Source organism: Theropithecus gelada, chromosome 19 (assembly GCF_003255815.1).
Source record: "Theropithecus gelada isolate Dixy chromosome 19, Tgel_1.0, whole genome shotgun sequence".
Taxonomy (NCBI): Eukaryota; Metazoa; Chordata; class Mammalia; order Primates; family Cercopithecidae; genus Theropithecus; species Theropithecus gelada.
Window position 1 is genome coordinate 41,777,773 of NC_037687.1, and position 15,892 is coordinate 41,793,664.

The window sequence follows — 15,892 nt, forward strand, 5'->3', positions numbered from 1 at the left end:
AAAAAAAAAAAAAAAAAAAAAAAAGAGGGCTTTGCTGTGTCGCCCAGGCTGGAGTGCAGTGGTGCGATCTTGGCTCACTGCAGCCTTGACAACCCAGGTCCTCTCACCTCAGCCTCCCAAATAGCTGGGACTACAGGTGCGTGCCACCATGCCCTGCTATATTGTATTTTGTAGAGATAGGGTTTCACTATGTTGGCCAGGCTGGTCTTGAACTGAGTTCAAGTGATCTGCCTGTCTTGGCCTCCCAAAGTGCTGGGATTATAGGCGTGAGCCACCATGCCCAGCCTCTTCCCACTTTTTTTTTTTGAGATGGAGTCTCGCTCTGTAGCCCAGGCCAGAGTGCAGTGGCATGATCTTGGCTAACTGCAACCTCCGCCCGCGCCCTCCCCCCCCACCCGCCCCCATCCCAGTTCAAGCAGTTCTCCTGCCTCAGCCTCCAGAGTAGCTGGGATTACAGGAATGCACCATGCCCAGCTCATTTTTATATTTTTAGTAGGAACGGGGTTTTGCCATGTTGGCCAGGCTGGTCTTGAACTCCCGACCTCTTGATCCGCCTGCCTCGGCCTCCCAAAGTGCTGGGATTACAGGCATGAACCACTGCGCCCGGCCTCTTTCCACTTCTTAACACACCTCCTCTGAGCCCACCTCAGCAAGTCCTGTCCCTTCTAGCTCTGAAACTGATCCAGAAATAACCCATTCCACTTTTACACCCCCAGTCCTGTCTGCTGTGGTCTCCCACCTGGACTGCCGCAGCAGCCTCCTCTCTCCCTTCCCTGCTCACCCCTCATCTGTTCCCCATATGAGGCCACAGGGACCTTTTAAAATCTTTTGAAACCTGGCTCTCATACTATGACTTTGGGCAAGGGCCTGAGCCTCTTTAGGGCTTGCTTTTCTCATGTAAAATGGGGATGATGATAGCATTGACAATTGGCAGAAACAGGGTGGTTGTGAAGATGAAATGAGTTCATCCACAGGATTATTGTAATATTTATCAGGCACAGCAGGGCTGGACTCCTGCTCTGCCACTCACTCAGTTTGGCCCTTTGCACAAGTCATTTTAGCTGTCTGGGCCTTGGTTTCCACACCTGTAAATTGGGGGTGGTCATTTATTTATTTATTTATTTATTTTTTGAGACAGGGTTTCACTGTGTTGTCCAGGCTGGAGTTCAGTGGTGCAATCTTGGCTCACTGCAACCTTTGCCTCCCAGGCTTAAGCGATCCTCCTGCCTTGGCCTCCCGAGTAGCTGGGACCACAGGTGTGAACCACCATGCCTAGTTAATCTTTCTATATTTTGCAGGGATGGGGTTTCGCCATGTTGCCCAGGCTACCTTTATTCATTGATCAGATTTTTATCAAGCGCCTACTCTAACCCTGTGCAAGGGGCTGGGGACTCAGCTGTGAACAAGATCAAGATCCCCACCTTGGGGGACTCACATTCGAGTGGGGGAGACAGTGAACAAAATAAGACAGCCAGCATGTCAGCTGGTGCTGAGTTCTAAGGCTATCAGTGAAGCAGGGCAGGGGGTGGGGAGTGCCACCAAGGGAGGTACGGTTGTAGACAGGATGGCTGGGGAAGGCCTCACTAAGCAAAGCCCTGGAAGAGGAGAGGAGGGAGCCCTGAGGACGTTGGAGGAAGAGCGTTGCAAGCAGAGGCACAGCTCGTGCAGAGGCCTTGAGGCAGGCACCTTCCTGGTGCGTTCAGTGAGCATTGGGAGGCGCAGGTGGCTGGAGTTAAGTGATTGAAGGGGAGCATGGGAGATATGGACAGAGGCCTTGTGTAAAAGGCTTGGGACAGGATTTTGTACCCAATAGCCCCTCCTCCCCCCCGTATGTAGTAGCTTTTGAGATAATCATCATCAGATAAGTGGATGGGTGGGTGGGTGAATGGATGGTTAGATGGATGGATGATGGATGGGTGGATAGATGAATGTGTTGGTGGATGGATAAATAGCTTGGTGAGTGCATGGATGGATGGATGGATGGACGGATGGATGGAAAGATGAAAGCATCAGTGGATGGATAGTTGGCTAGATGTGTGGGTGGATGGGTGGGTGGGTGGGTGGATGGATGGATGGATGGATGGATGGATGGATGGATGGATAGATTGATGAATGGGTTGGTGGATGGATAGATAGCTTGGTGAGTGGATGGATGGATGGGTGGATGAATGGACAGATAGATGAATGCATCAATGGATGGATAGTTGGCTGGCTGGCTGGCTGGCTGGCTGGATAGATGGATGGCTGGCTGGGTGGATGGATGGATGATGGATGGATGGGTGGATAGATGAGTGGGTTGGTGAATGGATAGATAGCTTGATGAGTGGATGGATGGATGCATGGATGGATGGATGGATGGATGGATGGATGGATGGATGGATGAATGGATGGATGGAAAGATGAATGCATCAGTGGATGGATAGTTGACTAGATGGATGGGTGGATGAATAGGTGGATGGATGGGTGGGTGAATGGATGGATGGATAGATGGGTGGATGGATGGGTAGGTGGATGGATGGGTGAGTGGATGGATGGATGGGGGTGGGGGGTGGATAGGTGGATGNGATGGATGGATGAATGGATGGGTGGATGGATGAATGGGTAGTTGGAAGGATAGATGTGGATGGGTGGGCGAGTGGGTGGGTGGGTGGATGGATGAGTAGATGGATGGGTGGGTAGATGAATGGATGCATAGATTAGTGTATCAGTGGATGGATAGTTGGCTAGATGGGTGGGTCGATGGATGAATGGCTGAGGCTGCACCTGCCAGTCCATCTGATGTCAAAGCTAGTGTCTCTAATGGTGACACCACCCTCCTCTCAGTAGGAGCAGGAGGCAGAACTGCAGGATGAATGAGGCTCACCAGGCCTCCCTCACCTATCCTGGAACCCCAGTGTCTCCCCACCCTCTTCCCTTGCAGCCTCAAAGCGGAGGATCCCTGTGTCCCAGCCGGGCATGGCCGACCCCCACCAGCTTTTCGATGACACAAGTTCAACCCAGAGCCGGGGCTATGGGGCCCAGCGGGCACCTGGCGGCCTAGGCTATCCTGCAGCCTCTGCCACGCCCCAGGCAGCCTTCCTGGCTGACCCGGTGTCCAACATGGCCATGGCCTATGGGAGCAGCCTGGCCGCGCAGGGCAAGGAGCTGGTGGATAAGAACGTAAGTGGCCAGGGCTGGCGGGAGTTGGGGGATGCACGGGGCCACGGGCACTCAGGCTTGAGCTCTGCCTCCCCAGATTGACCGCTTCATCCCCGTCACCAAGCTCAAGTATTACTTTGCTGTGGACACCATGTATGTGGGCAGAAAGCTGGGCCTGTTGTTCTTCCCCTACCTGCACCAGGTCAGCACCCCCAGGGGAATGTGGGTCTGCGGTGGGCCTGTGGGGGCTCAGGGGTGGGGGCAGGTATGTGGTGGGGCCAGGAGATTCACCTCGAGGGAGGAGGGCCTGTAGCAGGGTAGGAGGGACCTGGTTCTGAGGGTCCTGCCCATCTCCCCATCCCCGCAGGACTGGGAGGTGCAGTACCAACAGGACACCCCGGTGGCCCCCCGCTTTGACGTCAATGCCCCAGACCTCTACATTCCAGGTTTCACCCTCCCTCTACCCTGCACCCTCCTCTCTCTTCCGGGCCTGTCTGGGGTGGGTGTGTGGGTGTCTGGAGGCCCAGGGCAGTTCTTCTGGTGACCAGTGTCTGTGTGTCTGCCTCCCACAGCGATGGCTTTCATCACCTACGTTTTGGTGGCTGGTCTTGCGCTGGGGACCCAGGATAGGTAAGGGCGGCCTGGGGCAGGCCGAGTAGGGTGGGGTTTGGGAGGCCCATGATTGGTCAGGAAGGTTTCAGTTCCAAGGTCTCAGTTCCCCTCTCAGGACAGCCCCACCTTGCTCCCAGTTGGCCCAAGATACAGCCCTCAGGGTCACCATCAGCATCACCCTCGCCTCTTCCCTCTCCTTCCTACCCACGTGCATTGTGTCACCACACCCTGTGCTGGGCGACCCTCTCCATCCACCCTTCCTCTTGGCCTCTGCTACCAGACCCATCCTCATCCTTGCTCTGTCGTCACCAGCTCCCCATTGCACCCCTACTCCAGCAGCAGCCAGGACGGTCCTGTCTGAGGTGTGAGCCTGGCCACAGCCCACCCTACTCCACCCTACTATCCATGGCTCCCGATCAAGCCTCAGCTCCTCAGCCCCGCACTGCACGCTTCTGTCCGTTCCTTTCCTCAGGAGGGCTGGCGCTGTCTCCTGGGGCCTTGTCACATCAACTTCCCTCTGCCCGGGAGTGTGTTCCCCTCCACTACTGCCGAGTACCTGTGCATTCCCGCTGGCTTCATTCCAGTGTCACCTCCTCCAGGAAGCCTTCCTGCCCCCCAGGCTAGGTCAGGCCCCTCCTCTTGCTCACACTGCCCTGTTCTTTTCCTTTGTGACACTGAACACATCTGTCATTAACTAACTGGTGAGGCCCTGGGGATATGGCAGAGGCCGAAGGCTTTGTCCCTGACCAGCTCCTTCCTGCAGGCCTCAGCTTGGTGTCCCCTCTCCTGGGAAGCCCTCTCTGACACCTGCCTCCTGCCTGTCAGGCACAGCCCCCTGTGACTCCAGCCCTGCCTGCTCTGGGTGTCACTGTCTAGGGATGGGTCTGCCGTCCTCCCTGGATGGGATTTCCATGAGAATAGGATAGCGTGCAGGTCCATCTTGATCACTGCCGGGTGTCCAGCCCTACCCAACACAGGGCTGTCCCCAGGCGGGTGCTGGGGGTGGGAGGTCTGAACCAGCCAACCAAGTGGCGGGACTTGGTGCCTGCAGGTTCTCCCCAGACCTCCTAGGGCTGCAGGCGAGCTCAGCCCTGGCCTGGCTGACCCTGGAGGTGGTGGCCATCCTGCTCAGCCTCTATCTGGTCACTGTCAACACCGACCTCACCACCATCGACCTGGTGGCCTTCTTGGGCTACAAGTATGTCGGGTGAGTACGCCCGCCCTTCATGCCAGCCCCAGCCCTTGGGCCTTGTCCTCACACAGCCTCCTCTCCCTCCCCCAGGATGATTGGCGGGGTCCTCATGGGCCTGCTCTTCGGGAAGATTGGCTACTACCTGGTGCTGGGCTGGTGCTGTGTGGCCATCTTTGTGTTCATGGTGAGCAGGGGCTCGGGGCTGGTGAGGCTGAGGGCACAGGTGCCCCGGAGGCATCCAAGAAGAGGATGTCAGCTGTGGGGTTCAGACCAGAGACACATTGCTGAACTGAAGAGCCCAGGAGTGGCTGCCCAGCCTGGGGGGTCAGGAGGGCTTCCTGGAAGAGGGGGTATCCTGAGCCCTGGAAGAGGAGATCCCACCCAGGCTGCTAGAGGCTGGGGATCCCCAGCACACAGGCTTCAGGCTGGGCTCTCACCCTCATTCCACTCTCCTTGCATGGGGGCTTTCCTGCCAGAATTTCCCTGGAAGGAGATTCTCTAGAGCCCTTCCTGCTAGAGTCAGGGGTGCTGGTGAAGAGCACTGGGGTCTGCAGGCTGGGTGGACCCCAAGTTTAGTTGGATCCTGGGCAAATCACTTCCTTTCTTTAAACTGTTTCCCCTTTTGCCGGGCGCGGTGGCTCACGCCCGTAATCCCAGCACTTTGGGAGGCCGAAGCAGAAGGATCACGAGGTCAGGAGATCGAGACCATCCTGGCTAACACGGTGAAACCCCATCTCTACTAAAAATACAAAAAATTAGCTGGGCTTGGTGGTGTGTGCCTGTAGCCCCAGCTACTCGGGAAGCTGAGGCAGGAGAATCGCTTGAACCCGGGAAGTGGAGGTTGCGGTGAGCTGAGATTGCATCCCTGCACTCCAGCCTGGGTGACAGAGCAAGACTCTGTCTCAAAAAAAAAAACAAAACACAAAACTCAGTTTCCCTATTTTAAAATAGGAGGATGATACTTGCACCTTAAGGTGCTGGGAAGATTCACTGTGAACATGTGAGAAGCAGAGGGCAGACCATGGTGGCTGGTGAGCCAGGGCAGAGCCTCACGCAAACTTTGACTTAGGTCTCATCATTTAAAAGTTTAGGCCGGCCGGGCGCGGTGGCTCAAGCCTGTAATCCCAGCACTTTGGGAGGCCGAGACGGGCGGATCATGAGGTCAGGAGATCGAGACCATCCTGGCTAACCCAGTGAAACCCCGTCTCTACTAAAAAATACGAAAAATTAGCCGGGCGAGGTGGCGGGCACCTGTAGTCCCAGCTACTTGGGAGGCTGAGGCAGGAGAATGGCGTGAACCTGGGAGGCGGAGCTTGCAGTGAGCTGAGATCTGGCCACTGTACTCCAGCCTGGGCGACAGAGCCAGACTCCATCTCAAAAAAAAAAAAAAAGTTTAGGCCAAGCGCATAACTCACATCTGTGATCCCAGCACTTTGGGAGGCTGAGGCAGGAGGATCACTGGAGGCCAGGAGCTTGATACCAGCCTGGACAACATAGCAAGACCCCATCTCTAAAAAAATTAAATAATTAGCCAGGCATGGCAGTGTGTACCTATAGTCCCAGCTACTCGAGAGGCTGAGGTGGGAGGATCACTTGAGTCTGGAAGATTGAGGCTGCAGTGAGCTGAGATCATGCCACTGCAGTCAAACCTGGTGGACAGGGTGAGACCCTGTCCATTTTTTTTTTTTTTTTGAGACGGAGTCTCGCTCTGTCACCAGGCTGGAGTGCAGTGGCGCGATCTCGGCTCACTGCAGCCTCCTGGGTTCACAGGAGCGATTCTCCTGCCTCAGCCTCCTGAGAAGCAGGGAGCACCACCATACCCAGCTAATTTTTGTATTTTTAGTAGAGATGGGGTTTCACCATGTTGGCCAGGATGGTCTTGATCTCCTGACCTCGTGATTCGCCCTCCTCGGCCTCCCAAAGTGCTGGGATTACAGGCGTGAGCCAATGCACTAGGCCAGAGACCCTGTCCTTTAATAAAAATAAAGATAGCATTTCTGGCATGTCTTCAGAAACTGCCATGTGACCAGCATAAGGGGGAGCAGCAGCCAGGGTGACGTCTCCCACCCCCTTAGGCTGGGTGTCCACCGCGAAGTCCCCCTTCACCCGCTCCCGGACCTTGCCTGGCATTTGAGTGTCGAACCTTCTCATTATTTTGCCCACAGGGCCCAAATCCTCACCATGTTAGGAGGTTTGGGGAAACTGAGGCCCCAGGAGCAGAAACCTGAGGCTGCAGAGGGCCAGGGACTTGTCCCCGGCTGCCTGGGGCTTCTAGACAGAGGCTGGAAGTATGTCGGGGCTCTCACTCTGGCCCAGAGAACTCAAGGGTAAACCCCTTGGTTCCTCTCTCCCTTTCCCACCCAGATCCGGACGCTGCGGCTGAAGATCTTGGCAGAGGCAGCGGCTGAGGGGGTCCCGGTGCGTGGGGCCCGGAACCAGCTGCGCATGTACCTGACCATGGCAGTGGCAGCGGCACAACCTCTGCTCATGTACTGGCTCACCTTCCACCTGGTGCGGTGAGCGGAGCCTCCCGCCGCCGCCGCCGCCGCCGCTGCTGCTGCTGCTGGGAGCCACTGGACTCATCTCCTGCCTGCAGGCCCCAGGGGTCCACCCTGTCTGGCCACAGGCGACGCCTCCATCCCATGTCCCGCCCAGCCCCGCCCCCAACCCAAGGTGCTGAGAGATCTCCAGCTGCACAGGCCATCGCCCCAGGGCGTGGCCGCTGTTACAGAAACAATAAACCCTGATGGGCATGGCGTGGGCAGCCTCTCCTTGGCCGCGTGCAGGGATGGGCGGGCCCAGCCCTGGGCAGGGGGCAGGGAACTGGGGACGGACCGGAGCAGGCACTGCGCTGATCAGTCGCAGAAGGCAGAAAGGAAGGTTTAATGAGCCCTGTCCAGGGCCCTTCAGTGAGAAGCCTCCTTCTTGCCCTTTTCCTTTTTCTTCTTCTTCACTTTGGGCTTCTTGGCCTTGCCGGGGGTGCTCTTGGGCTGCTTGGAGCCAGCGGTGTGGGGCTGTGGGACCGAGGGCAGGGATGGGAGAGAAGAGATGGTTCTGGGCTGGAAGGAGACAGAAGAACCGCCCCCTGCACCCTCCCCACCAGCCCCTGCGCTGGGACGCTTCTCTGCGGTGCAGGGCACGGGCCTGGGGACGCTGGCGAGAACCCCTTACCTTCACATCCGTGTCCGAGTCGCTGGAGCTGCTGCTGGAGTCGGAAGAGCTGTGGTGTCCTTGCTGGATGGAGGTGCGGCAGTGAGGCGGTGCCCCTTACCCAGCCCCCGAAGTTGGAAGCCCAAGGCAGGACCCTGGGGTCAGGGGCAACCCCACCCCTCCCGCCCGTCCGCAGCCGGTGATGAGGAGACTTACCTCTGGACCCGGACCTGCCCCCGCCTCCGACCGGCCCTGAAGTTTGTGGGGACTGAGCTTGGGGTCTCCCCCATGGCCCGCCCCCACACCTGGCTTCTGGGAGGTTGGCTCCAGAGCTGTGGAGGGAAGTTGGGTGGTTGGTGCGGGCAGCTTCTGGACTTGATTCCCGCCCCCTCCACCTCCAATCCACACTCCCCAGGAGCTCACCTGCTCCCAGGTCGAACTCCATGGTGAGAGATGTGTCCCACGGCCAAGGGCGCCTGGGCCCTGCAGAGGAGTGGAGCAGTGGGAGGAGCGCTGAGACCTGCCCGTTGGAGGAATGCTGACACGCCCCACCCAACCTCTGTCCTGGGCCTCAGCCCTGACTGCGCGGCACCGCCCAGCATGTCCTCTGTGAGGAGTGAGAGAGATGGACAGTGATGGCCTCCGCCAGCCTTGGTGCCTGAGGGGAGGCCGACTGAGGGGGGCTCTGGGGATGGCATTCAGGGAGCTACATGTTTCCCCAGAAAGCTCAGATGCTGGTTCTTGAAGAGGGAGGTGCCCCCGCCTTCCTGCATACCGCCGCAATATGGCCTCCTCCGCCCTAGTTTCACACAGAGGGCGCTGCTGCCAGGGGCGTCCTGTGTTCTAACTCGCTCCCACAGCCCCTCCGGCTTGGTGAGCAGCATCTGAGGGGTGAGGGGCGTAGACTTGGAGCCAGCCTGCTGCACTAGATGCCAGCTGTGTCACTTAGTAGCAGGGTGACCTCAGGAAAGTTGCTTCACCTCCGTGCCTCAGTTTCCTCATCTGTAAATGACAGCTACCCATGGGATTGATGTGAGAGATGAGTTACTTTCCTAGAATGGTGTCTGGCATGAAGTACTGATAATGTGCTGGGTTTTTTAAAAATAAAAGGTAGGTGTTTTAGGCCGGTCATGGTGGCTCACGCCTGTAATCCCAGCACTTTGGGAGGCAGAGGCAGGTAGTTCACCTGAGGTCAGGAGTTCGAGACCAGCCTGACCAACATAGTGAAACCCTGTCTGTACTAAAAATAAAAAAATGAGCTGTGCACGGTGGTGCACGCCTGTAATCCCAGCTGCTCCGGAGGCTGAGGCACAAGAATCACTTGAACCCGGGAGGCAGAGGTTTCAGTGAGCCAAGATTGCACCACTGCACTCCAGCCTGGGCGACACAGTGAGACTCCGTCTCAAAAAAGAAAAAAGTATATAGATATAAAAGATAAGTGTCAAGCCAGGCATGGTGGCTCATGCCCAGCACTTTGGGAGGCCGAGGCAGGTAGATCACCCGAGGGGAGTTTGAGACCAGCCTGGCCAACATGGTGAAACCCGTCTCTACTAAAAATACAAAACTTAGCCAGGCATGGTGGCGGGTGCCTGTAATCCCAGCTACTTGGAGGCTGAGGCAGGATAATCACTTCGGCCCGGAGGCAGAGGTTACAGTGAGCCGCGATTGTGCCATTGCATTCCAGCCTGGGTGGTAGAGCCAGGCTCCATCTCAAAAAAAAAAAAAAGAAGATAAATGTCTTTATGAGTGTGGGCTGCTGTAACAAATATAGAGAGGGTGGCTTTAACAGGAAACACAGTTCTCACGGTCCTGGAGGCTGGAAGTCTGAGATGGGGGTGTTGGTAGATCCGGTGTCAGAAGCGCCGCTTCCTGGCTCATTGACGGCCGCCTTGCCTCCCCGCATGGCTGAGAGCAAGATCATCTCACGTTGTGTCCCTTTCTATAAGGGCACAAATCCCGTTCATGAAGGCTCCTCCCGCATCACCTGGTGACCTCCCAGAGGTCCTACCTTCAAATACCATCACTCGGCTTCAGCACAGAAGTTTGGGGAAAACACAAACATTCAGTCTATGACAGTAGGTACTGTTCCAACCCCTACTTCACAGATGAGGAAACTGAGGGATTAGGTAAGAAGACGAAGGGTAAACATAGAGCATGGGCTGGGTGCAGTGGTTCATGCCTGTAATCCCAGCACTTTGGGAGGGAAGCAAGGCAGGAGGATCACTTGAGCTGAAGAGTTTGAGATCAGCCTGGGTAATATACTGAGACCATCTCTACATGAAACTAAAACTTAGGCATGGTGGCACTCACCTGTAGTCCCAGCTACTCAGGAGGCTGAGACAGGAGAATCACTTGAGCCCGGGAAGTCCAAGCTGCAGTAAGCTGTGATCGAGCCACTGCACTCCAGCCTGGTTGACGGAGCAAGACCCTGTCTCAAAACACACACACAGGCCAGGCACAGTGGCTCACACCTGTAATCCCAGCACTTTGGGAGGCCGAGGCGGGAGGGTCACTTGTGGTCAGGAGTTCAAGACCAGCCTGGCCAATGTGGTGAAAAATATAAAAAATCACTGAGTATCGTGGCGCACGCCTGTAATCCCAGCTACTTGGGAGGCTGAGGCTTGAGAATTGCTTGAACCCAGGAGGTGGTGGTTGCAGTGAGCTGAGACTGCATCACTGCACTCCAGCCTGGGTAACAGAGCAAGACTCCGACACACACACACACACACACACACGTAGTCTAGTTCTAGTCTGTTCATGCTATATATATAGTTCAAACGCAGGCAGTGTAGCTTGATTCCAATGCTTGACTTGGCCCCTCTGTCTCACCCTCTTGGGAGCTCTCAGAGGAATGAGCAGCCAGCTGAGCCCAGTTTTCCCTCCCCCGGGCTGGGCTCAGGTCAGGTTAGGGTAGAAACTGGAGCCTGAGCCATCTGCTCCTACCTCTGTGAGGTGAGATATCCTTGGCGTCCCTCTCCAGCCCAGCCCTGCTCCCAGCAACTGGGCTGCCTGCATCTACAGGGAGTGGGCATCTAGGAGCAGGTGGCTGAGGCCTGGGCATGGTAATGAGCACGCAGCTCATGCCCTTGTATACTCAGGTGTCTGCTCACATGTCCATTCCTCAGAGGCGCCTGGCTCGGCTTCCAGCAACTCAGAGTGGCAATGCTCCATCCCCTTTCCCCAGCTTGAAGTCCAGCATAGCCCATGCCTGCCACCATCTGCAGTTACCTTTCTTCACATTCACTTCTTCGGCACGTATTTTTTGAGCACCTACTATGTCTCCAGCACACTTCAAGACCTGAGGGTGGCCAGGCACAGTGGCACATGCTTGTAATCCCAGCACTTTGGGAGGCTGAGGAGGTTGGATGGCTTGAGCTCAGGAGTTTGAGACCAGCCTGGGCCACATGGCGAAACCCCATCTCTATTTAAAAAAAAAAAAAAAAATTGTTAAAGGAGGACCTGAAAATAAATAAATACAAATTAATTAATTTTTTTTAAAAGGCGGTCAGGTGCAGTGGCTCACGCCTGTAAACCCAGCACTTTGGGAGTCTGAGGCAGGCGGATCACTTGAGGTTAGGAGTTCCAGACCAGCCTGGCCAACATGGTCAAACCCCATCTCTACTAAAAAAATACAAAAATTAGCTGGGCATGGTGGTGGGCGCCTGTAATCCCAGCTACTTGGGAGGCTGAGGCAGGAGAATCGTTTGAATCCGGGAAGCGGAGGTTGCAGTGAGTCGAGATGGTGCCATTGCACTCCAGCCTGGGCGACAGGGCGAGAATCAAAAAAAAAAAAAAAAGAAAAAAGGCCAGGCGCGGTGGCTCAGGACTGTAATCCCAGCACTTTGGGAGGCCGAGACAGGCGGATCATGAGGTCAGGAGATCGAGACCATCCTGGCTAACACGGTGAAACCCGTGTCAACTAAAAATACAAAAAACTACCTGGGCGAGGTGGCGGGCGCCTGTAGTCCCAGCTACTCGGGAGACTGACGCAGGAGAATGACGTAAACCCGGGAGGCGGAGCTTGCAGTGAGCTGACATTCGGCCACTGCACTCCAGCCTGGGCGACGCAAATGCAAAGGCCCCTGAGGCAGGAATGTGCCTGTGTCTGAGGAGCTGCACTGCGGTCAGAGTGGCAGAGAGAGTGGGAGAGGCGGGTGGCGGGCATGAACTTGTAAATCAAAGACTCTTGCTCTTTACCCTGAGTGTGACTGGGAGGTGAGCAATGATTGTGGCTTTGCCTGCAACTGGACACAGGATATGAGAGAAAGTGTCTGTCTCTCGAGGCAGAGCGCGCATTCCATGAGGGTGAGAACTCCCGCTTTGTGCACCACCCAGAACGGTGTGACTCAGAGAGGCTGCTTGCCATGCCTTAGTGAATGGGTGGCATCGCCTGCTGCCAGGTACTGTGCTAAGGGCGAGTCACCACCGGCACAGAAGGGCTGCAGGTTTGGGTCCTGGAGGTCAGTCACTACACTTACTGTTCTGTGGACAAATCAGTTAGCCACTGTGGATTTCTGTTTCCTTCTCTGTAAAAAAGAAAACTTATCTAGGAAATGGTTTTGCACAGAGCCTGCCTGGCACAAGTTCAATTGATGCTCAATCAATGTTTGTTTTTGTTTTCTTCTTCTTTTTTTTTTGAGACAGAGTCTTGCTCTGTCGCCAGGCTGGAGTGCAGTGGCGCGATCTCGGCTCACTGCAATGCAACCTCCAACTCCCTGGTTCAAGTGATTCTCCTGCCTCAGCCTCCTGAGTAGCTGGGATTACAGGCACACGCCACCATGCCCAGATAATTTTTTGTATTTTTAGTAGAGACGGGGTTTCCCCATGTTGGCCAGGATGGTCTTGATCTCCTGACCTCGTGATCCGCCCACCTTGGCCTCCCAAAATGCTGGGATTACAGGTGTGAGCCACTGCGCCCAGCCATTTTTTTTTTTTTTTTTTTTTTTTTGAGGCAGGGTCTTGCTCTGTCACCCAGGCTGGAGTGCAGTGGTATGATCATAGCTCACTGCAGCCTCGACCTCCTGGGCTCAAGGGATCCTCCCACCTCAGCCTCCTGAGTAGCTGGGACTACAGCCATGCACCACTATGCTTGGCTCATACAAAAAATTATTTTGGGGCTGGGCGTGGTGGTTCACACCTGTTATCCCAGCACTTCGGGAGGCTGAGGTGGGTGGATCACCTGAGGTCAGGAGTTCGAGACCAGCCTGACCAACATGGTGAAATCCCGTCTCTATTAAAAATACAAAAATTAGCCAGGCCATAGTGGCGGGTGTCTGTAATCCCAGCTACTAGGGAGGCTGAGGCAGGAGAATTGCTTGAGCCTGGGAGGTGAAGGTTGTGATGAGCCAAGATTGTGCCACTGTACTCCAGTCTGGATGACAGGGTGAGACCCCATCTCAAAAAGAAAAAAAATAAATAAATACATATATATATTTTATAGATGGGGTCTCACTATGTTGCCCAGGCTGGTCTCAAATTCTTGGGCTCAATTGATCCTCCTTGGCCTCCCACAATGCTGGGATTATAGGCATGAGCCACTGCACCCAGCCTTGCCATTCATTTCTCATCCACCGTGACTAACAGGGGCAGGGACCGTAGCTTATGTCTGTCCTTCCCAGGCCCTGGTCACTCCTCACATAGCAACAGGCACAGGTGGCATGTAGGACTTCCCTGTTGTTCTTGCCTTGGCATTTATGGCTCTGACTTGCCCTGTTTTTTAATTTTCTTTGACAGTCTCACTCTGTTGCCCAGGCTGAAATGCAGTGGCACGATCTTGGCTCACTGCAACCTCCCCCTCCCAGGTTTAAGCGATTCTCCCGCATCAGCCTACCGAGTAGCTGGGATTACAGGCACGCGCCACCCCGTCTGGCTAATTTTTGTATTTTAAGTAGAGACAAGGTTTCCTCATGTTGCTCATGCTGGTGTTGAACTCAAAGTGCTGGGATTACAGGCATGAGCCACTGCACCCAGCCTGCCCTTCCCTGTTTATTCCCTGATGATCTCTGCCTAAAATGCCTTGAGGGTGTAAACCGTGCCTTCTCCCCTGTAGGAAAAAGGGACCTGTGTTTCCGACTGGCAGCGGTATTGACATCATCCACTGCTAGGTCAGCTTACCCCTTCTCTAACATTTCACCAGCAGCCATCCTTCTGGGGGTCACTCGAACCCTGAAAGCTTTTACTTAATCTCTGCCATTTAGGAAGATTTCTGGATGTCAATTTAACTGCGTTGGGAAGCCAAGACGGTGTGGGACCAAGGAGTGCACTGTCTCGTCCTCCCAGCAGGTCTCACACTCCTGCAGGCCCGAGGGCTGCTGGGTGGACTGGAAAAGCAGCTGCAGCAAGGCGGGTTGGGTTTCTTTCTTGAAGTTTACAGGAAGAGAGTTGGTTCTGTAAACACCATAATCCCTGTTCCTGAATGTTTTCTTTGAAATCAACCACATCTCAGGAGACAGATGACCTGAAGCACACAGTATACAGGGACCCAGTTTCCTTTCCCAGAAGACAAAAGCTCTGGACTGGCCCTCTGACCACAGCCAGTCTTGCTCTGGCCCTTGATGTTCTGGGATCCTGATCATCAGGAAATCTCCACGGACCATCCCTGGGAAGTGCCAAGGGACTGACAATCCAACTAGAAAGGCCCAGGCTTGGCCTCCACCCAGCTGACTGTTGGGTCTTGGATTTGATTTGATTCCACTTAACAGGCTAGTATGTGAGCCTCTTACTATTTCAAAAATGCTGGGAGAAGCCTCGAAACTCCAGGGTCAGAGACAAAGGCTTTCCTGCTCACACGAAGCAGCACAGGCGCCAGCATGTGTGGGTTTCCCCCAGATGGACAGCTGCACAGGGAGTGGGTTGTTACCAAAGAGGCATGCTAAGCTTGGGGACCTACCTGGCTATCCCCAGCCTGCCCTCACCCCTCAAGGTGCTTGCTGCAAACACAACCCCAAGAAATGACCGAGGGAGGCCAGGCACAGTGGTTCACCCCTGTAATCCCAGCACTTTGGGAGGCCGAGGCAGGTGGATCACTTGAGGTCAGGAGTTCGAGATCAGTCTGGCCAACATGGCAAAACCCCATCTCTACTAAAAATACAAAAATTAGCCAATCCTGGTGGTGTGTCCCTTATAATCCCAGCTACTCAGGAGGCTGAGGCAAGAGAATTGAACCCGCGAGGCATAGGTTGCAGTGAGCTTAGATTGCACCACTGTAGTCCAGCCTAGGCAACACAGTGAAACTGTCTCAAAAGAAAAAAAAAAACAAAAAACAAAAAACAAGGGAGAGAGCTATCAGGGTCATTCATTCCTGGCACACGCAGCAAGACCTGTAGGAGCAAGAGACCGCCCTCTACCGCGTTAGCTGCTGATAAAGCGAATGAATGTGTCATTCCGCTTCCACTCTGAAGAATCTGACCAACAGAAGCTGGGGCCAAATGTGTTGTTTCATACAGCATCTCATTAAGCATCTATGATCAACTGGACTCCAATCTGTAGCATTAACCTCAACCATGCCGCCGGCTTCCAGGGGCGAGGGGATCAGCAGGTCTTATTTCAGACATCCCGGACACAGTCTCCCATTCACTAGGACAGGGATCCCCAACCCCCAGGCCACAGACCAGCACTGGTCTGCAGCCCGTTAGGAACCCGGATGCAGAGCAGGCGAGTGAGCATCACCACGTGAGCTCCATCTCCTGTCAGATCAGCAGCGGCATCAGATTCTTATAGGAGCAGGAACCCTATAGTGAACTGTGCATGCGAGGAATCTAGGCTGTGTGCTCTTTATGAGAATCTTTTTTTTTTTTTTTT

At 55.0% G+C, this 15,892-nt stretch overlaps 2 protein-coding genes across 10 annotated transcripts in view; one reads left to right on the forward strand and one right to left on the reverse strand.

Annotated features, from left to right (window-relative positions):
• The window catches only part of YIF1B (Yip1 interacting factor homolog B, membrane trafficking protein), an 11,755-nt gene extending 4,055 nt beyond the window's left edge, over positions 1 to 7,700 (forward strand). For 6 of the 9 annotated variants that reach the window (XM_025369070.1, XM_025369069.1, XM_025369071.1 and 3 more), the window contains 7 exons: positions 2,921 to 3,159; positions 3,236 to 3,340; positions 3,506 to 3,584; positions 3,711 to 3,768; positions 4,802 to 4,957; positions 5,033 to 5,126; positions 7,307 to 7,700. In XM_025369070.1, coding sequence (XP_025224855.1) covers positions 2,921 to 3,159; positions 3,236 to 3,340; positions 3,506 to 3,584; positions 3,711 to 3,768; positions 4,802 to 4,957; positions 5,033 to 5,126; positions 7,307 to 7,462 — 887 coding nt within the window. In that variant the 3' untranslated portion in view covers positions 7,463 to 7,700. Of the gene's footprint in view, positions 1 to 2,920; positions 3,160 to 3,235; positions 3,341 to 3,505; positions 3,585 to 3,710; positions 3,769 to 4,801; positions 4,958 to 5,032; positions 5,127 to 5,553; positions 5,633 to 7,306 lie in introns of all 9 variants that reach the window. The other 3 variants (XM_025369076.1, XM_025369072.1, XM_025369068.1) reach the window with 3 other exon arrangements.
• Positions 7,701 to 7,806: 106 nt separating this feature from the next.
• C19H19orf33 (chromosome 19 C19orf33 homolog) lies at positions 7,807 to 9,551 on the reverse strand. Its single transcript, XM_025369084.1, has 5 exons — positions 9,372 to 9,551; positions 8,516 to 9,236; positions 8,309 to 8,424; positions 8,114 to 8,176; positions 7,807 to 7,956 (listed from the first exon to the last, which is right to left on the reverse strand). Exons 2-5 carry the CDS (start codon positions 8,535 to 8,537, stop codon positions 7,849 to 7,851), a joined length of 309 nt encoding a protein of 102 aa, XP_025224869.1. The 5' UTR covers positions 8,538 to 9,236; positions 9,372 to 9,551; the 3' UTR covers positions 7,807 to 7,848.
• Between the last annotated feature and the right edge of the window lie 6,341 nt (positions 9,552 to 15,892).

What these genes read in the sequence shown, in the direction of transcription:
- C19H19orf33 (XM_025369084.1), bottom strand. Translation starts at nt 8,537, where the DNA reads ATGGAGTTCGACCTGGGAGCAG. An exon ending in GGGCAGGTCCGGGTCCAGAG is followed by an intron (nt 8,177 to 8,308) that starts GTAAGTCTCCTC and finishes ACCTCCATCCAG; the next exon opens with CAAGGACACCACAGCTCTTC. An exon ending in ACTCGGACACGGATGTGAAG is followed by an intron (nt 7,957 to 8,113) that starts GTAAGGGGTTCT and finishes TCGGTCCCACAG; the next exon opens with CCCCACACCGCTGGCTCCAA.